Below are 22619 nucleotides of genomic sequence, written 5' to 3'. Positions count from 1 at the left end.
ATGCCACATTCAAGTTTGCTGACAGCACCATGGCTGTAGGCTGAATCGAAGTTGGTGACAAATCAGTATATAGTAGTGAGGTTGAAACTGGCTGAGTGGTGCCACAACAGCCCAGCCCATCCCGGGTAAAGTCCTCCCCACCACTGAGCACATCTACACGAACATTGTTGCAAAAAACACCATCCATCATCAAAGATCCCACCACCCACATGATGCTTTCTTCTCACTGCTGTCATCAGGAAGAAGGTACAGGAGCTTCAGGACTCACAGCACCAGGTTCTGGAACAGTTACTACTCCTCAACCGTCAGGCTTTTGAACTGAAGGGGATAACTTCACTCATCTTCACTTGCCCCGTCACTAAACTGTTCTCTCAAACTCTGGACTCACTTTCAAGGACTTTACATCTCATTTTCTCAATTATTTATTATTTTCTTTTGTATTTGCGCAATTTGTTGTCTTTTGCATACTGATTGTCCCCTTGTTGGGTGTGATCTTTAATTGAATTTATTATGGTTATTGGATTTACTGAGTATGCTTGCAAGAAAATGAATCTCAGGGTTGTGTATGGTGACATAATATACTCTGATAATAAATTTACTTTGAACCTTGAAGTTTAGTGCAGGATTCCCTAAATGTTATCTTGCAGATTGAGTTGGTGGTAAGGAAAACAAATGCATTCATTTTGAGAGGACTAGAATATAAAATCAAGGATGTAATGCTGAGACTTTATGAGGCGTCGATCAGACTGTATTTGGAGTATTGTGAGCAGCTTTGGGCTCCATATCTAAGAAAGGACATGCTGGCAATGGAGATGGTGAATGGGAAATTCATGAGAATGACCCCAGAAATAAAAGGGTTAACTTCCTCCGGGCCTGCACTCACTGGAGTTAGGAAGAATGAGGAGAGATATCATTGAGTATTGAAATACCTAGATAGAGTGGATATGGAGAGGATGTTTCTTATATTGGAAAAATTTCAGAGGAGGGGGCACACCCTCAGAGTAAAGGAAGATCTAGTTAGAACAGAGATGAGCAGGAATTTCTTTAGGCAGAGAGTGTGAATTTGTGGAATTCATTGCCGCAGATGGCTGTGGAGGCCAAGTCATAGGGTATATTTAAAGAAGAATTTGATAAGTTCTTGATTTGTAAAGATGTCAAAGGTTACTGGAGAAGGCAGGAGAATGGGTTTGAGAGGGAAAATAAAACAGCCCTGATCGAATGGCAGAGCAGACTTAGTGGGCCAAATGATCTAATTTTACTCTTTTGCTTTATATTTTTGTGTCAACAAGTTTTAGTCATTTTCAGTCATTTTTGTATGATATTAAAACAGGATTTGCTAAGGATAGGTATTTCTAAGAATTCAAATATTTTTTATAAAAAGAAGATACATTAATAGTTGAAAACATATTGTAAATTCCCACATGCAGAAAGAACTCAACAATGTCCAGCACTCGCTGAAAAATAACACGTTTTCGTGCGTGGCATATGTATCTCTGACAAGAGCTGATTCCACCTACCTGTGGATCTTGTAATGCTCGGTGGATCTTGTTATGAACTTTCTCTTTTGTTGGTGCTGCTATTGCATTAAGGCTTCTCAGCAGGGAGAACATTTTGAAACTAACTGAACTTTATGCCAAATAAAGTGGAAATTCTGTGGTTTTTTAGGAAATAGTTTTCATGGTGCTCTTCACATCTGTTACTATTGTTATCAATATACTAACTGGAAAGAATTTCTTACTCCGTACTATTATCGTCGTATCTTCTCCACCCTATCCTGTCGCTGACTCTTGTTTTTGGCCATTCCCCACTTTTCTCCACACTTTCAGACGATGATTTCCTTTCCACTGCGCCACTGCTTTTCTCTCTTGGCCTGAATATTGCTTCCAACATATTCTCTCCACCCAGATTGTTACTGTTTCTTTCCCTCGGTCACATTGCTACCAGCTATCATCTTATTTTACAATGTGCTACTTTCCAGTTTAAAGATTGCAACAGTCCACACCACCAAACAACTTACCCTGTCTCCTACTAAATTGTCATTCTAACCAAAGAACAAGGTCAGAGAGATAAAGTCTGTGCCCACCCACGCTGATACTTCCAGCCCTAGCACATCTTTGTATACGTGATATTCTATATATCTGTGCAGTAAATTTAGTGAATAAAATAATCTAATCCCTTGATAAATTTCTGAATGTTCTCTTTGTTCTAATTATTTTAGAAGGCTACATGATGCTGGTCTCTTTTAAAATACAGGTTCTTTAAATGAAAATGTAAACATCTGATGTAAAGAACTGTAATTAAAAATCTCTTGTTACGAGGGACGATTAAAATTTCAACAGCTTTTGTTCCTTTCAAGTTTAAAATTCGGTACATTTCTCCTTTAGTGTCTCATTCTAATCACTGTCAAATAATGCTGCCTGACCTGCTGAGTTTCCCCAGTACTTCAAAGTTCAAAGTGAATTTATCAAAGTACTTATATGTCCCCATATAAGTAATTATATACCCCACCATATCCTGAGATTCATTTTCTTGCAGGCATTCACTGTAGAACAAAGAAATACAATATAATCATTGAAAAACTATGCACAAAGACTGATAAACAACAATGTGCACAAGAAGAGAGATTGTGCAAATAGAAAAAATAGTAATAAATAATAATCTTCTTCACTCAGTAGGCCTTGAAAATGTTGAACGAGCTGCCAGCGCAAGTAGTGTATGTGAGATGGATTTCAATGTTAAAGAGAAGTTTGCGTAGGTACATGGATAGTAGGGGTATGGAGGGCTGTGGTCCCGGTGCAGGTCGATGGGAGTAGGCAGTTTAAGTGGTTCAGCAAGGACTAGATGGGCTGAAGGGGATGTTTCTATGTTGAACTTTACTACTCTATGACTCGAAATAAATAATACCAAGTACATGAATTGTAGAGTCCTTAAAAGTGAGTCTGTAGGTTGTGGAATCAGTTCTGTGTTGAGGTGAGTGAAGTCATCCACTCTGGATCAGGAGCCTGATAGGTGAAGGTAATCACTGCTCCTGAACCTGGAGGTGTGGCACTGAAGGCTCCTAAGCCTCCTGCCCGATTACAGTAGTGAAAAGAGAACATGATCAGGATGGTGGGGTCCTTGATGGTGGACGCTGCTTTCTTGTATCGGTGCTCAGTGGTGGAAAAGGGTTTTCCTGAGCATTTTGCGTGTGTTTGTCAGACAATGAGTTAACGCAGTGAGAAGTGCTAATGTATCATCAACATCAAGTAGTTGATGCATGAAATTTGGTGTGGCATGCTAATATGGTGCCAGCAACCCAGGTTCAATTCCCACTGCTGTCTCTAAGGATTTGTACTGTGTGACTGTGTGGGTTTCCTCCTGATGCTCCTGCACTCCAGGCTTAGTGGTCTAGAAAGCCCTGTTATGGTGTTTCTGTTTTAAATTCCGTTCTACTTAACAGCAGAAATAATTATTTCTGTGTAAACAGGATCATGTAATTGTGAACTTGTGTCGTTGTTTGAATGTGTAGTTGCCAGGACGGTGAGATCACTCATGAGCCAAACGCACTGAGCATTGAAGCTGAGATTTTTGATAAAGTGATGAAATATTCAGAGTGACTGGACTGCACGTGTTGCAAGGAGCTGGCCGCATAAAAGGAGCGTCTGCTGAGTAAAATGCAATGAAATGCATCATTTGCACCACGGTAGTGTAGCGGTTAGCATGAGCTATTACAATTAGGGGCACTGGAGTTTGGAGTTGAATTCCAGCATCGTCGGTAAGGAGTCTGTATGTCCTTATTGTGGAATTCATGGGTTTTCCCTGGGTGCTCCAGTGACCTCCTACAGCCCAAAGATGTATAGGATAGTATGATTGTTCAATGTAAATTGCCTTGTGTTTAGGTTAGGGTTAAATCGGTGTTATTGGGGGCTCCATGCTGTAACTCTGAAAAAAAATTACATTAATTATCAACACAGTCCAAGGATTATGCTGGGCAGCGTGCAAGTGTCACTATTTTTTCAGTGCCAACATAGCACGTCCACTACTTTCTAAGTCTCTAACCCATACATCTGTGGAATTGGGTGAAAACTGGAGCATCTGGAAAAACCCACAAGATCATGGGGAGAGTGTACGGGTTCCTTACCAAGAGCAATGGGAATTGAATCCAGTTCACTGGCACTGGAATTGGGGCTCTCCGCTGGTTGGGGTCCCAGCTGTCTACGTGATACTTCAGCCAGGGCAGTACGATATGGAGAGCAAGCTGTTGCCCATGTAGCAGGCTCCCCCTCTCTATGCAGCTGATGAATCCAAGAGACAAGCAGGGACTGATACAGTTTGGCACCAGCGACATCGAGGCATTGCTGGTCAGCGCTGAACTCAACATAGCCTTAAGGACTCCAGCTCAGGAATTTTCTTTGGAGTTTACTCCTTAAGCCTTTCACATTAGTGGGTGAGGCTGGATGGCAGTAGAGACTTGAAATCAGTTTTCCTTCTATTTGAGCTGCCAATCATGGCTGATGACCATCTGCTCGAAACGAATTGTTTTAAGGCACCAAGAACCCATCTTTGCCCCTTTTCCTATCAGTAGAAAAAGTTTTGCTGGGCTTAGTACTAAGCCACATGTGAAAGTCAGGAGCAGGTTGTCAGAGGCTATTTGAGATGCATCTGTTGGGAGCATGTCATGAGTAGTGGGACTTTATCTCCACTACCACCCCTGGCTATAACAACCTTGAGTAACCAACACTATAATAACTTTACACTGACTGGCTTGCTACCATTCCACCTGTTGCCCTGACACTATTAACACTTTTAAACATTTATTTTAAATCTTGGGAAGACTTTCAAACAATTTCAATTTTTTCTATGCCAATTAAAACACCTGATTCCTTTTTTTGTTAAAGTCAATGTTTCTCCCTTGGCGGCATTGTATTCTGGGTGCCGAATATCCAGCTCAAGTCCTGCTTTGTTGCTGACTTCCACACGAAGCCCACAGTGGGAGTGCAGCTCTGCAGCCCAGCATTACATTGCAGACTGAAAGTTCTTGATTGCTCTTTTCACAGAAGCATGTAGCAGACTCTGCCGGGTAATGACCGTGAGCAGCGGCTTCACTCTTATTACTCCATGAAGCGACGCACGCACAAAGTGCTGGAGGAACTCAGCTGGTCAGGCAGTATTTATGGAAATGAATAAACAGTTCACGTTTCAGGCTGAGACCCTTCTTGAGGACTGTACAAACCTGTAGCTCTGAGATTAAAGATTAGCTTCATTGAAGATATGTACATTGAAACATACAGTGAAATGCGTCATTTGTGTTAACAACCAATACAGTCCGACGATGCGCTTGGGGCAGTCTGCAAGTGTCACCGTGCTCCTGGTACCAAAATGCATGCCACAACTTATTAACCCTAATCCATAAGACCAGTATAAGATATAGGAGCAGAATTAAGCCATTTGGCCCATCAGGTCTGCTCTGCCGTTTCATCAAGGCGGATCCAATTTTCCTACCTTCTCCCTGTATCCCTTCATGCCCTGACCAATCAAGAATCTATCAACTTCTACCTTAAATATACATAAAGACAAAGAATTCCACAGATCCACCACTCTCTGGCTAAAGAAATTCCTTCTCATCTCCATTCTAAAAGGACACCCTTCTATTCTAAAGCAGTGTGTTCTGGTCTTAGACTCTCCCACCATAGAAAACATCCTCTCCGCATCCAAAGCCTTTCACCATTCGATAGGTTTCAATGAGGTCACCCCTCATTCTTCGGAATTCTAGTGAATACAGGCCCAGAGCCATCAAATGCTCTGCATGTGGTAACCATTCAATCCTGGAATCATTTTTGTGAACTTCCTTTGTTCCAGTATGTCTTTGGGATGTGGGACGAAACCCACACAGTTTCAGTAGAACATACGAACAGTGACAGGAATTGATCCTTGATCGCTGATGCTGTGAAGTGTTATGCTAGCCAGTGTACCACCCCATTGAATTTTCATGCTGTTTTTGAACCATGAGTTTGTTTCATTTGTTTAGAGGAGGTGGAGATGGTGGGTCATTTCAGAGTGTGGGGTCTGATTGTATTGAAAGATACAGTATCAACCAATGGTGACTAAGTTCGGCTTTCCACATTTGATGGCACATGTTCCAGACTAGCTCTCAGGCTTTAGGGTTAGGCTCTGAACTTCCTCTCTACAGCAAGTCTCTGCTACGTTTGCTAAGCTGATTGTTGCATCAGAGAAACCAGTGTGCTTGTTCTACCGTTAGTTCCTCTATAAAAGTTGTATTATCTTGGGCATTGGGATTTGCTAACATTAACGCAGGTAGCCTTTGAGAAGCTCATGTGCCCAAAAGGACTTCCTGTTATATCTCAGATTTTTGGACTAATATGAATTGTTTCTATTCCCTCAGCTGTCGAAGAGTTTGGCAGCTAATAGGTGAATCAAAGATAGAGGGTGAAACATAGTATATAGATCAGTACAGTACCAACCTTTTAACCTAGTCTTAAAATCAATCTGACTCTTCCCTCCCATGTAGCCCTCCATATTTCTATCATCCATGCGTTTATCTATGAGACTCTTAAATATCCCTAATGTAACTGCCTCTACCACCACCCCTGGCAAGATGTTGCACTTCCCCATCACACTCTGTGTTAAAAACTTACCTCTGACAACCCCCTATACTTTTCTCCAATCATCTTAAAATTATGTCTTCTTATATTAGCCATTTTCATCCCGGGAATAACTCTCTGGCTATCCACTCTATGCATCATATCATCTTGTACACCTCTATCAGTCACCTCTCATCCTCCCTCACTACAAAGAGAAAAGCCCTAGCTTGCTCAACCTATCCTCACATGATATGCTCTCTAATTCGGGCAGCATCATGGTAAATCTCCTCTACACCCTCTCTAAAGCTTCCACATCCTTCCTATAATGAGGCAACCAGAAATGTGCACAGTACTTCAGGTGTGGCCGAACCAGGGTTTTATAGAGCTGCAACATTACCTCACAGCTCTTGAACTATCATTCCGAGAAATGGTGCAACATAATTTCTGGATTTCAGATTCTTTTGCTTCAGTCTCTTACACGTTGCTTCCTGAAAGGCTGTTATATGTTATGTGCCAAGTCTGAAGCTCCTGCAGGAGATTTAGGAATGTGCTTCTGTTTGACCACAAATATCAAATTGTAGGTTATTTTTAGGGGCTTCATAACTCATTATCTGTATGTCAGAATTAAATGTGAGACCTCAAGGTGTCAGTCAGCTCAAGTTAGTCCCGACAAATGCGGTCACTTTCACTTTTTGAAGCATTGTATATTTCAATTAACTCATTGTGGGCTTTTTGCAAACTTTTGAACCTATTAAAATGTTTTTTTTTTGTAAATGATGTGGCACAGTAACAGCCACCCTATCATCGTGGTTAGCATGACACTATTACAGCTTGGGGTGTTGGAGTTCGGAGTTCAATCCCAATGTCTTCTGCAAGGAGTTTGTATGTCCTCCCCATGGAATACATGGGTTTCCTCTGGGTGCTTCGGTTTCCTCCCACAGTCCAAAGATGTACCAGTTGGCAGGTTAATTGGTCATTGTAAATTGCACTATGATTAAGCTAGGGTTAATTGGGGATTGTCAGCAGTTGCTGGGCCTTGCAGCTTGAAGGACTAGGAAGGCCTTTTACGCCCTGTACATCTTCTGGCCCAGTGAGCCCCCACTGCCCAATTACACCCATGTACCAAATAACCTATTAACAGGTACATCTTTAGAATGTGGGAAGAAACTGGAGTACCCAGAGGAAACTCACATGATCATGGGGAGAATGTACAGTACTGTGCTAAAGTCTTAGGCACCCTCTATTTTTAATATGGTTTCAGATGGTATGACCTCCACAGAATCCTGAGGCTGTCTGGGATTACCTAGAGAAACAGAAGCAAGTGAGACAGCCAAAGTCTACAGAAGAGCTGTGGCAAGTTCTCCAAGATGCTTGGAACAATCTGCCAGCAGATTTTCTTATAAAACTGCATGACAGTGTATCTAAGAGAATTGATGGAGTTTTATAGGCAAAGGGTGGTCACACCAAATATTCACAAAATGCTGGAGGAACTCAGCAGGCCAGGCAGCATCTATGGAAAAGAGCCCCGATGACGTTTCAGGCTGAGACATTTGGAAGGGTCTCGGCCCGAAATGCTGACTATACTCTTTTCCATAGATGCTGCCTGGCCTGCTGAGTTCCAGCATTTTATGTGCGTGTTAATTGGATTTCCAGCATCTGCAGATTTTTCTCTTGTTTGCGATCACATTAAATTTGTTTGATTTAGTTTATTATTGTTTACTGCTCTTTATAGTATTTTTTGATATTTAGAAACTTTTCATTTCATTATTTTTGAAAGCATCTTCACTTTACAGATTTTTTTTACATGTGCCTAAGACTTTTGCACAGTTCTGAACAAACTCCTTATAGACAGCAGCAGAAATTAAACGCAGGTCACTGTTACTATAATAGTGTAACACTAACTGCTATGCCTCCATACCGCCCAATTATGTGAAATGAAATGTTGATAAGTTATCTGGTGCCATATGCAGTTTTCATCAATATATTTTAACATTTATGTATCAAATATTGCAGTGACATTTTAATGTTTTGCTGTGATTTTGAATTGAAAAGATGACCAGCTTGCAAATATGGCTGAATAATAGCTCAGCACAGACAAGATTGGCCAGAGGGCCTGTTTCTGGACTTAGAGTGCTCTTTAACTCTAAATGCAACTTTTTATAAAATATAAAATCTCATGGATTGGGATATAACTCTACTCTGTTATACTCTGCTCTCCTCGGCACTAAGGCTGAGGCTGTGAAGCAGCTCCGACTGCTACGCACTTCGTGCATGCAAGCTTCATGGTGCTTTTCCCCGCTATATGATGAACTGAGATCGAGGCTATGGGCCTACTCTGGCTGCTCTGGGATTCGGGCCTACGGGCACAATCTGGTTTGGAATGCTGTTGCTCGCTTTTATTGTTTGCGAAGTTAGTGTTCTTTTTTCTCTTTCTGTGTGCATTGGGGGTTAGTCTTTTTAAAGTGGGTTCTTTCGGGTTTCTTTGTTTGTGGCTGTCTGTAAGCAGATGACTCTCAAGGTTGTATAATTTATACATTGATAATAAATGTACTTTGAATCCTTTGAATTAATAGCCATGAAATTGATGGAAAGTTAACAGTTCACCATAGTTTCCATTATTTATATGAGTGGCTGATAGATTTTCTGTGAGTTGTGAGTGATTTATTGACTGATTTGTGCCAGTCTGCAGTTGGTCTCATGAAATCTTGTTACTTCCCAGCTCCCCCTCAGTGTCAAGAAAGTTTGGTAATTGTACGGTGATGTAGAATGGATCTTGTCACAAAGAGTTATGGCTGAAAATTGATGGCATGAAGTCTCAGTTAATGTCTAAATCTGTAACATGTACATGAAAGAGAACAATTGAAAGTGCTAAACCTCATTGCTGCAGCTGATATATTGTTAATTCCTAGAGGCTTTTAAAATTTATATCTTACAGTTTCATTTTACTTTGTGCAACAAGTTTCATTTTCTCTCTAAAATCTCTTCTTTCTTTCCTGCTCTTATTTCAGATTCAGATTTATTTATCACATGTACATTGAAACAGTGAAATGGATTGTTTGTGTTAACAGCCAATATGCCCAAGGGTCTCTCTGCACATTTCTGGCACCAACTTAACATGACCACTATATTCCACAGATACGCAAAAGCAGTAACAACAACAACATAACAAGACAACAGTAAAAAACAGCCCCTTTCCCATCCCTCCCACCCACCCACTCATACTCCCAGACAGGCCTTCTCCAGACCTCAGTGCTAGTCCCCAGATGTTCAGAGTTGCAAACATCAGGCCTCACCTCAGGATGCCAATAACCATTTGACCATCAGGCTGTGACTTCTGGACTTGCATGAACCTCCAATCCATTCAGGCCTCTTCCTTAGCTCTTTCTCTTTCAGGGTTCGAGCTTAGGCTTTGACCTCTGGGTTTTCCGGGTTAGAATATCGGGCCTGTACTTCAGATTTGCATGAACCTCAACTTCGCATGGACCTCCAGCCCTGATGACCTAGGGGTCATTGGCCTGATGACCTTGGAGGTCACTGGCCCTTGTGACTCCTGCCCGTGCATGGGACTCACTACCTGTACGGATTCCTCTGTGTACTTTGGACATTATTTCCTTCAACGTCGTTTGTTTTGTTTCCTTCTTCATAACTAGTCTTAGATGATTAACAATATGGCCATTGCGGTCAACTTTTAAGACTTCCAAATGTTACATATCCCGTGGGTATCTTATGACTGTCTTATGACCATGATGTAATGGAGTATCTGGTAAGCATGATGTAATGGTCTTGTGATGGTGGGGTGATGTAATTTCCCGCCAGTTTGAGGTCATGTGATGACCTGTTTCGACACCTATAAAAGGGGAACGCCTTGCTGTGATGCAGGGTCAGTTCGTTGTGTAATTCGTCAGTGACTCCGTTCTGCTGCGTATTTGATTTCATGACGCAGTTTTGTTTTTAAGTGGAGTTTTAATTTCTACTGTAAGAATCGTTGTACCGGCAGTTCTGAAAATCACTGCCAGTTAAAGTCCAGTTGGAGAGTGAAGAATTATCGAAGTTCGGGAAGCTGAAGGATCAAGTAAAGTTGGTGTCGTCGGTGGTAATACAGGATCAACCTTATGGAATCTTCATTCAGAAGGTGGTAACCTGCACCCACGATAGTCCCTGCTGTAAGAGCAGAAAGGACTGGGGCAGTGAGTTATTCGCCAAGGAAAAAGGTCAGTGCCTTTAAGCCATTTTAATTCTTTCGTAGTAAATCCTTTGGGCAAGGCATATTTCGGCTGGGATCGTCTACGTCATGTCATAGAAGAATTTGTTACTTCGGGGAAAGACTCTCCTAACTGACTGTATAAATCACTTGGACTTTTTGCATTATTGCTTTAAGAACTGTTCGAGTTGTCTGTCTGTCTGTATAGCAGCTAACTTCCGGTTAAGTTAGTCGTTTGTTTACTTTTCATTTGTTACTGAGCTGTGTTTAAATAAATGTTTTATTTGTTATAAAAAAACCTGTTCCAATTCGATATTCATTCTTGCCGGTGCCCATAATACAAGAAGCTCCACGGACCTCTCTAATCTTCGGCATTTCTTGAAGTTTCCAATGTAAAAATAAATTAACAACTAATATTTACATTGTTTCTGAAGCATTAAAGATTCCAATGTACTTCACCAGAGTGTCGTCAAACATATCAGAACAGAGGTTGCCAAAGTTAGAGGGCTAGATTCACTGGAAGAGGTTGGCCAGGCTAAGTTTTGTATTCCTTGGAATGCTGGGGAATGAGGGGCAATGTTATACATTTTTTTAATTATGAGAGGCATAGTTAAGGTAGGCAGTAACAGTCTTTTCATCAAGGTAGGGTAAGGCCAAAACTATGCAGCATAGATTAAGGGTGAAAAGGAAATGAGTTAAAAGGGATCTGAGGGGTAACTTTTTCACTCAGAGTGCAGAGAAGATATGGAACGAGCTGCCGGGGAAGTGGTCGAGGCAAGTTCAACAGAATCATTTAAGAAGTACTTTGATAGGTACTTCAAGGAGAGGGGCCTGGAGGGATATGGGCCAAATGCAGGAAATTGTTATTAGCTCTTTGATCACATAGTTGGCATGAAATCGATGGGCTGAAAGGCCTGTATCTGTAGTGTATTGCTCTATGTCTCTATGAGACGATCAGAAGCTTGGTCAAAGTGGTACGTTCTATGGAAAACCTTTAAGGTGCAAGAGAGACTGAGGTGGGAGAGAGGGAAGATTTCAAAAAAATATTTAAGGAAAGTAAAATACTGTATTATCCATTCTTAGTTCTTTTTAATTAGTGAGAGCTTGATGTTTAGTGGAACCAGGGTGTCCTTTTACACTTAGCACTGGAAGTTATCATGCAAATACAAGCAAGTATTTAGAGCCAACTTGTCTGTTACCCTCCAGTATAAATATTTTTCAGTGCAACAGAGAAGTTGTGCATTACTTATGCAGAGCCCTAGTGAGACTGCATCTGGAATATTGTGTCTCCTTACTAGAGGAAGGGTATGTATATGAAAGGAGTTAGCAGAGGTTCGTCATATTGGGTGAGAACTGATGAAGCAATTTAGTCCTGACGAAGGGTCTCGGCCCGAAACGTCGACAGTGCTTCTCCCTATAGATGCTGCCTGCCCTGCTGTGTTCCACCAGCATTTTGTGTGTGAAGCAATTTGCGCCTATATTCTCCTGAGTTTAGAACAAAAAAAAGTAATCAATTGCGGATGAAGGAATGATAGACATATTATGCCTATAATATGTTTGTGCCAGCATGCAATAGAGAGAATGAAACAACCTCACCACAGATGGATCAGATTGAAATTCTACTGTCCTACCATACTCACCCACAAATGGTGAATGGTATGAATGGCAACCAGGAGTGGGCAATAAATACTTTTCTAATGATGCCTGAGTCCTGAAAAATAGATTTTTAAAAAGTTCTGTTAAAGTGTATAAAAAGTGTCTTGATATAGTGGATGCAGGAATAATGTTTTCCAGTCTTGTAGATCTAGAACCTGTGGCAGAGTCTAATGGCTGAGATGAGAATTCATTTATTGGAACTACCTTTGTTAGCACCGTGGATATCTGGTTGCTGAATATATTGAAAACATAGGTGAATAGATTTTAGGTATTGAGGGATATGGTATTCATAAAAGAGAATACTGGGGTAAAATAAAATGGGCATAACTACTGAATCTGTTGTTGTGGCTGGGAGGGAGGAAAGGGGCTTGTCTTGCTGGTGTTGTTTTGTTGCTCTTGTTGCTGCTTGCGTTGTTCTGCTGAACATTACAGGCATTCTTTGTTGGTGTCGAAATATATGGTGACCCTTGAAGGCTGCCCCCAATACATCCTTATGTTATGTTGTCTGTTCATGCAAGCAACGCGTTCCACTGTATTGATTAACATGTGATAAATAAATTTGAATCTGGATCAGAATTAGAATCTGAAGTAATAAACAAATGAGTACTTCACAAAGCCAGTTCTTGTTTTAATTTATGTGCCCTTATGTGATGGAACAGGTATAAAAAATTCAGTTCAAAATTCAAAGTAAATTTATTACTGAAGTACATATATGTTACCATATATGTCCAGAGATTTAATGGCTTGCCATAACATGTACTTCTCTATCGGACTCTAGCCTGTATTTTCTGATTTCTAATGGGCATTTGCACATTTTCTGTTCAGTTTAAGCTTGGCTCTGTGGAATTGAAGGAGGTCTCTAGCACAACAGAAGTCATCAAGGAACTCATTGACATAGTTCTCCAGAGCAATACAGAGCTACGGAGCAGAAATAACTTCCTGCAACAAGAAAACAAGAGATTGTTGAGTGAGCGCAACAGCGGCTTGGAACAGTAAGTTCTACATTAAGGATTCTTGGAACTTATACTCACACGTAGTTCATTTTAAAGTGAAGAATAAAAAGCTAGCAAAAATTTCTGAACACTTTCAATAACAATTTTAGAAATTTCTAAGTACTGAGTAAAACTATCAGCTGAATTATTCTTTATGATACAGTTCAAATTCTCAATACAGCTTTCAAATTCCACAAAGTTTGGCTATAACTTTAGCAAAATGTTTAAAATACTGATTGCTTTTTCTTTTAAGCTTGGAGTAATCGACGATTGTTACCCAATGAGGGTAACACAAAATGCAGAAGGATTCTGGACTTCCTGTCAGATTGCCGGCAGGTGGTAAAAGTGGGCTCCCTCACCTCCACCCCTCTGACTCTCAATACAGGAGCCCCTCGGTGCTGTATACTAAGTGCCCTCCTTCACTCCCTGTATACCTATGACTGTGCTGCCACCCACAGCTCTAATCTGCTAATTAAATTTACCGACAATACTACATTGATTGGCCTAATCTCAAACAATAACAAACCATATAACCATATAACAATTACAGCACGGAAACAGGCCATCTCGGCCCTTCTAGTCCGTGCCGAATGCTTACTCTCACCTAGTCCCACTGACCCGCACTCAGCCCATAACCCTCCATTCCTTTCCTGTCCATATACCTATCCAATTTTACTTTAAATGACAATACCGAACCTGCCTCTACCACTTCTACTGGACAAGGTGGCCTACAGGGAAGAAGTCATCTCTCTGACATGGTGGTGCCAAGAAAATAACCTCTTCCTCAATGTTGCAAAAACAAAGGAGTTGGTTGTGGATTACAGGAGGAATGGAGATGCGCTAGCCCCTGTTGACATCAATGGATCTGGGGTTGAGAGGGTGAACAGCTTTAAGTTCCTCAGCATACACATCACCGAGGACCTCACATGATCTGTACACCCCAGCTGTGTGGTGAAAAAGGCACAACAGCACCTCTTTCACCTTAGATGTTTGAGGAAGTTTGGTATGGGCCCCCCAGATCCCAAGAACTTTCTACAAGGGCATAATTGAGAGCATCTTGACTGTCTGCATCACTGCCTGGTATGGGAACTGTATCTCCCTTGATCGCAGGATTCTGCAGAGAGTGGTGCGGACAGCCCAGCGCATCTGTGGGTATGAACTTCTCATGATTCAGGACATTTACAAAGACAGGTGTGTAAAAAGGGCCCATAGGATCATTGGGGACCTGAGTCACCCCAACCACAATCTACTATAGCTGCTACCATCTGGGAAACAGTACTGCAGCATAAAAGCCAGGATCAACAGGCTCCAAGACAGCTTCTGCCACCAGGCCATCAGACTGATGAACTCACACTGATTTGAGTGTATTTTATGTTACATTGACTGTTCTATTTATTATAAAACATTATAACTTACTATGATTGCATATTGCACATTTAGACGGAGACGTAAAGATTTTTACTCATATATATGAAGGATGTAAGAAATAAAGCCAATTCAATTCAATGCAAGTTAAACCCTCAATGTTTCAGGCCATGACCCTTCATCCAGATTTTGTCCTAAATTTTGACTGATTATTCCTTTCCATAGATTCTGCTTGATTTGCTGAGTTCCTCCAGCGTTTTCTGTGTATGTGCCTCTGGATTTTCAGCATCCATAGTATCTCTTGTGTAGAATCAAAGGCCTGTTGTGATAACAGACATATGAGTTCAAATCCCACAAAGGGACAGAATTTCATTTCAGGAATAAATAAATCTGCCTATAGAAGTGCTAGAACCTTTGTTGGTGGCCATAAAATTGACACGATTTTCATCATAAACACAACAAGTTTCAGTTCCTGGGTGTCAGGATCTTTGAGGATCTATCCTGGGCCCAACTTATTGATGTAATTACAAAGAAGGCAGAACAGTGACTATATTTCATTAGAAGCTTGAGGAGATTTGGGCTGTCACCAAAGACACCCTCAAATTTCAGGCCCTTGCTTAGGCAGGAGGTAATTCTGGCCAAGACCAACCTCTCAAAGCCCTTCATCACAGTAGAAGTGAGTACAACAAGATGATAGTAATTGAGGCAGTTCACCCTGCTCTTCTTGGACACTGGTATGAGTATTGTTCTTTTATAACTAAATGTTATGAAGTCTGTAATAGGTAATAGAATTAAACTAGCTAGACCTCATGCATCACTATATATGGTCAAGACAAAAAATACATTAATTATTTTTTATTTAGAGATACAACATAGTAACAGGCCCTTCTGATCCATCAATACCCAGTTACACCACAAGATTAATTAACCTACTGACTGGTACGTCTTTGGAATGTGGGGGGAAACAGGAGCACCCAGAGGAAACTCACATGGTCTCAGGAAGAACATACAGTCTCTTTACAGGCAGTAGCAGGAACTGTACCCTAGTCGCTGGCACTATAGCTGTCGATGATATTGGAAGTTGCTTTCTTGTGGCATTGATTGGGTAAGATAACACAAACAAGGATCTGAACTGTACCTTTGTGACAAAAAAGAAAAAGTCTGCAGATGCTGGATACGCACAAAATGCCGGAGGAACTCAGCAGGCCAGACAGCATCCGTGGAAAAAAGTACAGTCAACGTTTCAGGCTAAAACCCTTCAGCAGGACTGGAGAAATGTTGACTGTACTTTTTTCCATAGGTGCTGCCTGGCCTGCTGAGTTCCTCCAGCATTTTGTGTGTGTATCTTTGTAATCTGTCTAACTCATCCCTTAACCTTTCTCTGCCAATCTCTTCCATTTCTCTCAATAAATTGCCCTTAGCAATTCATCATGACCATGACTCCAGCAGTTCCTCAACATCTTTTCTATATTGGTCTTTTAGAATCAGAATCAGGTTTATTATCGATGATTTATATGATGTGGAATTTGTTGTTTAGCAGCAGAACATTCCATCACATAATAATAAAGTCTATAAATTACAATAAGTAATCTGAGACCTCTGTTGGTCAGGGTCAACCATGGACATTGTGTCCTAGCTATCTAGATACAGAAGCCTGGACAATACAGTATGGAAAGCAAGCTGTTGCCTGTGTGTCAAGCTCCCCCTCTTCACGTATCTGATAAACCCAAAGGAATGGCAGAGATTATACAGTTTGGCACCAGCAGCGTTGCAGGAGTTGCCTGTCAGCATTGAATTTAATGTAGGACTGCCTGAGGGACTTCTCTGCCCTTGGGAAGAGTGGGTATAGCCGCAAGGCAGCGGAGATTCATCTGTGGATATAGACCTTCCACTTAGCAAATCAGAAGCTAAGGGGATGGTGGGGACTAAGAATTAGAGGATTATGGCAAGACTTGTGGGATAATGGGCATAAGGGGAGACTCTTTTACTGAATAAAAACTGTTGGATTAATAGGAGAAGGGGGTAAAACAAGAAGGGAAGGAATTATATTGACAACTTAGAATTGGACATACTATACTTAATTATTCCTTATATCTTGTTGGAAAACATCACTACAGGGTCATCATTATGAAACAGTTGAACACATTATTCTACAACGTGAAGCTTGTAAGGTTAAAAGAAAGCAAAAGCAGGCCGCACTACTAACTTTGGAGGGGTTATAGTTTTCATTTAAAAAATTTTACTAAGTTAGGGAAGTGACTTTAATTTAATTCAGAGGCTGTTAGAGACGCATGCCATTGGGAGCATTCAATAGGTAGGGAGAGCTTATCTCCACTAGCACCCTCCCGTCTATAATCAGCATAAGGAACCACAATGAGAAATGATATTAAATAATGTATATATAAATAATATGAAATAATAAGAATTAATATATGGTGAATTAAGAATATATATATTCAGATGGTGGTGAAAGGGCATACAGGAGCGAGATGTACCAGTTAGCTGGGTGATGTCACAGCAAGAACCATGCACTCACCATTAGTAAGAGCAACAAGCTGTTTGTGGATTTCAGGAAGGGTATGACGAAGGAACACAAACCACTCCTCACAGAGGATCAGAAGTGGAGAGAGTAAACAATTTCAGTTTCCTGGGTGTCAATATCAATGAGGACCTAACCCGGTCCCAAAATATAGATGCGGCTATAAAGAAGGCAAGGAAGCAGCTATATTTCATTCGGAGTTTGAGGAGATTTTGTTTGACAACTAAAACACTCAAAAACTTATACAAATGTGCCATGGAGAGCATTGTGATTGGCTGCATCACTGTCTGGTATGGGGGTGGGGGGGGGGAGAGGGTGGGAGTTACTGCTGCACAAGATCAAAATAAGTTGCAGAAACTTGTAAAATCCATAATGTGTACCAGTCAGATTCAGATTCAGATTCAGTTTATTGTCATTTAAAAACCACAAATGCAATGCAGTTAAAAAATGAGACAACGTTCTCCGGAATGATATCACAAAAAAAGCACACGACAAAACAGACAACACAAGAAAAACCACATAACGTTTGGTAATCCCCAATCCAGAATCCAGAGAGGCTGCTGCGTATCAATATCGCACTACCATCTTAGCACGTTCCCCGGAAAGGAGCTCCAAACCCATCAGACAAAACAAGACTACCCAGGCACACCAAGTACTTCATAGTATTCAAGACATCTTCAAGGAACAGTGCCTTAGGAAGGTAGTGTCCATCATTGAGGACCCCAACCACCCCGGCCATGCCCACTTCACACTGTTACCATCTGGAAGGATGATACATTTATCATGTATTTCATTGTACTGCTGTCATAAAGTTAACAAATTTCACAACATATGCCAGTGATAGTACATAGGAACATAGAAAATAGGTGCAGGAGTAGGCCATTTGGTCCTTCAAGCCTGCACCGCCATTCAGTATGATCATGGCTAATCATCCAACTCAGAATCCTGTACCTGCTTTCTCTTCATACCCCCGATCCCTTTAGCCACAAGGGCCATATCTAACTTCCTCTTAAATATAGCCAATGAACTGGCCTCAACTGTTTCCTGTGGCAGAGAATTCCATAGATTCACCACTCTCTGTGTGAAGAAGTTTTTCCTCATCTCGGTCCTAAAAGGCTTCCCCTTTATCCTTAAACTGTGACCCCTCGTTCTGGACTTCCCCAACATCGGAAACAATCTTCCTGCATCTAGCCTGTCAAATCCCTTTAGAATTTTATACGTTTCAATAAGATCCCCCCTCAATCTTCTAAATTCCAGTCAGTATAAGCCTAGTCGATCCAGTCTTTCTTCATATGAAAGTCCTGCCATCCCAGGAATCAATCTGGTGAACCTTCTCTGTACTCCCTCTATGGCAAAAATGTCTTTCCTCAGATTAGGGGACCAAAACTGCACACAATATTCTAGGTGCGGTCTCACCAAGGCCTTGTACAACTGCAGTAGAATCTCCCTGCTCCTGTACTCAAATCCTTTTCCTATGAATGCCAACATACCATTTGCCTTTTTCACCGCCTGCTGTACCTGCATGCCCACCTTCAATGACTGGTGTACAATGACACCCAGGTCTCGTTGCACCTCCCCTTTTCCTAATCGGCCACCGTTCAGATAATAATCTGTTTTCCTGTTCTTGCAATCAAAGTAGATAACCTCACATTTATCCACCTTAAATTGCATCTGCCATGAATTTGCCCACTCACCTAACCTATCCATGTCACCCTGCATCCTCTTAACATCCTCCTCACAGCTAACACCGCCGCCCAGCTTCGTGTCATCCGCAAACTTGGAGATGCTGCATTTAATTCCCTCATCTAAATCATTAATATATATTGTAAACAACTGGGGTCCCAGCACTGAGCCTTGAGGTACCCCACTAGTCACTGCCTGTCATTCTGAAAAGGTCCCGTTTACTCCCACTCCTTGCTTCCTGTCTGCCAACCAATTCTCTATCCACATCAATACCATACCCCCAATACTGTGTGCTTTAAGTTTGCACACTAATCTCCTGTGTGGGACCTTGTCAAAAGACTTTTGAAAATCTAAATATACCACATCCACTGGCTCTCCCCTATCCACTCTACTAGTTACATCTTCAAAAAATTCTATAAGATTCGTCAGACATGATTTTCCTTTCACAAATCTATGCTGACTTTGTCCGATGATTTCACCTCTTTCCAAATGTGCTGTTATCACATCTTTGATTACCAACTCTAGCATTTTCCCCACCACCGATGTCAGACTAACCGGTCTATAATTCCCCGGTTTCTCTCTCCCTCCTTTTTTAAAAAGTGGGGTTACATTATCCACCCTCCAATCCTCAGGAACTAATCCAGAATCTAAGGAGTTTTGAAAAATTATCACTAATGCATCCACTATTTCTTGGGCTACTTCCTTAAGCACTCTAGGATGCAGACCATCTGGCCCTGGGGATTTATCTGCCTTTAATCCCTTCAATTTACCTAACACCACTTCCCTACTAACATGTATTTCCCTCAGTTTCTCCATCTCACTAGACCCTCGGTCCCTTACTATTTCCGGAAGATTATTTTTGTCCTCCTTAGGGAAGACAGAATCAAAGTAGTTATTCAATTGGTCTGCCATGTCTTTGTTCCCTATGATCAATTCACCTGTTTCTGACTGTAAAAGACCTACATTTGCCTTGACCAATCTTTTTCTTTTCACGTATCTATAAAAGCTTTTACAGTCAGTTTTTATGTTCCCTGCCAGCCTTCTCTCATAATCTTTTTTCCCTTTCCTAATTAAGCCCTTTGTCCTCCTCTGCTGGTTTCTGAATTTCTCCCAGTCCTCAGGTGTGCCGCTTTTTTTTGCTAATTTATATGTTTCTTGTTTGGACTTGATACTATCCCTAATTCCCCTCGTCAGCCATGGGTGCACTACCTTCCCTGGTTTATTCTTTTGCCAAACTGGGATGCCAAACAATTGTTGTAGTTCATCCATGCGATCTTTAAATGCTTGCCATTGCGTATCCACCATCAAACCTTTCAATCATTTGCCAGTCTGTCTTAGCTAATTCACGTCTCATACCTTCAAAGTTACCCTTCTTTAAGTTCAGAACCTTTGTTTCTGAATTAACTATGTCACTCTGCATCTTAATGAAGAATTCCACCATATTATGGTAACTCTTACCCAAGGGGCCTCACTTGACAAGATTGCTAACTAACCCTTCCTCATTGCTCAATACCCAATCTAGAATGGCCTGCTCTCTAGTTGGTTCCTCGACATGTTGGTTCAGAAAACCATCCCACATACATTCCAAGAAATCCTCTTCCTCAGCACCCTTACCAATTTGGTTCACCCAATCTATATGTAGATTGAAGTCACCCATTATAACTAGATAGATGATAGATAGATAGATACTTTATTCATCCCCATGGGGAAATTCAACTTTTTTTCCAATGTCCCATACACTTGTTGTAGCAAAACTAATTACATACAATACTTAACTCAGTAAAAAATATGATATGCATCTAAATCACTATCTCAAAAAGCATTAATAATAGCTTTTAAAAAGTTCTTAAGTCCTGGCGGTTGAATTGTAAAGCCTAATGGCATTGGGGAGTATTGACCTCTTCATCCTGTCTGAGGAGCATTGCATCGATAGTAACCTGTCGCTGAAACTGCTTCTCTGTCTCTGGATGGTGCTATGTAGAGGATGTTCAGAGTTTTCCATAATTGACCGTAGCCTACTCAGCGCCCTTCGCTCAGCTACCGATGTTAAACTCTCCAGTACTTTGCCCACGACAGAGCCCGCCTTCCTTACCAGCTTATTAAGACGTGAGGCGTCCCTCTTCTTAATGCTTCCTCCCCAACACGCCACCACAAAGAAGAGGGCGCTCTCCACAACTGACCTATAGAACATCTTCAGCATCTCACTACAGACATTGAATGACGCCAACCTTCTAAGGAAGTACAGTCGACTCTGTGCCTTCCTGCACAAGGCATCTGTGTTGGCAGTCCAGTCTAGCTTCTCGTCTAACTGTACTCCCAGATACTTGTAGGTCTTAACCTGCTCCACACATTCTCCATTAATGATCACTGGCTCCATATGAGGCCTAGATCTCCTAAAGTCCACCACCATCTCCTTGGTCTTGGTGATATTGAGATGCAGGTAGTTTGAGTTGCACCATATCACAAAGTCCTGTATCAGTTTCCTATACTCCTCCTCCTGTCCATTCCTGACATACTGTTCCTTTATTGCACGCATTTCTAATTTCCTGTTTAATGCCATCCCCAACCTCACTACTACTGTTAGGTGGTGTGTACACAACTCCCACCAGCGTTTTCTGCCCCTTAGTGTTATGTAGCTCTACCCATATCGATTCCACATCCTCCAGGCTAATGTCCTTCCTTTCTATTGCGTTAATCTCCTCTCTAACCAGCAATGCTACCCCACCTCCTTTTCTTTCCTGTCTATCCCTCCTGAATATTGAATATCCCTGGATGTTGAGCTCCCATCCTTGGTCACCCTGGAGCCATGTCTCTGTGATCCCAACTATATCATATTCATTAATAACTATCTGCACATTCAATTCATCCACCTTGTTACGAGTGCTCCTCGCATTGACACACAAAGCCTTCAGGCTTGTTTTTACAACACTCTTAGCCCTTATACAATTATGTTGAAAAATGGCCCTTTTTGCTTTTGCCCTGGATTTGCCTGCCTGCCACTTTTACTTTTCACCTTACTACTTTTTGCTTCTACCCTCATTTTACACCCCTCTGTCTCTCTGCACTTGTTCCCATCCCCCTGCCACATTAGTTTAAAGCCTCCTGAACAGCAGTAGCAAACACTCCCCCTAGGACATTGGTTCCAGTCCAGCCCAGGTGCAGACCGTCCTGTTTATACCGGTCCCACCTCCCCCAGAACTGGTTCCAATGTCCCAGAAATTTGAATCCCTCCCCCTTGCACCATTTTTCAAGCCTCGTATTCATCTGAAATATCCTCCTATTTCTACTCTGACTAGCACGTGGCACTGTTAGTAATCCAGAGATTATTACCTTTGTGGTCCTACTTTTTAGTTTATCTCCTAACTCCCTAAATTCACCTTGTAGGACTTCATCCTGTTTTTTACCTATATCATTGGTACCTATGTGCACCACGACCACTGGCTGTTCACCCTCCCATTCCAGAATGTCCTGCAGCCGCTCAGAGACATCCTTGACCCTTGCACCAGGGAGGCAACATACCATCCTGGAGTCTCGTTTGCGGCCGTCTATCTATTCCCCTTACAATCAAATCCCCTATCATTATAGCCCTTCCACTCCTTTTC

The 22619-nt window shown here is 41.6% G+C and overlaps 1 protein-coding gene across 3 annotated transcripts in view; it reads left to right on the top strand.

The window, feature by feature from the left end:
* xrcc4 (X-ray repair complementing defective repair in Chinese hamster cells 4) overlaps positions 1 to 22619 on the top strand; it is a 375216-nt gene that overhangs the window by 137717 nt on the left and 214880 nt on the right. For all 3 annotated transcript variants that reach the window (XM_073067077.1, XM_073067085.1, XM_073067068.1), the window contains one exon: positions 13264 to 13430. In XM_073067077.1, the coding sequence (XP_072923178.1) occupies positions 13264 to 13430 (167 nt within the window). The remainder of the gene's footprint in view (positions 1 to 13263; positions 13431 to 22619) is intronic.

Source organism: Hemitrygon akajei, chromosome 2 (genome assembly GCF_048418815.1).
Source record: "Hemitrygon akajei chromosome 2, sHemAka1.3, whole genome shotgun sequence".
In the NCBI taxonomy this organism is placed as follows: domain Eukaryota; kingdom Metazoa; phylum Chordata; class Chondrichthyes; order Myliobatiformes; family Dasyatidae; genus Hemitrygon; species Hemitrygon akajei.
The sequence above is the reverse complement of the archived record's forward strand: the minus strand, read 5'-3'. Positions and strand labels throughout refer to the sequence as shown.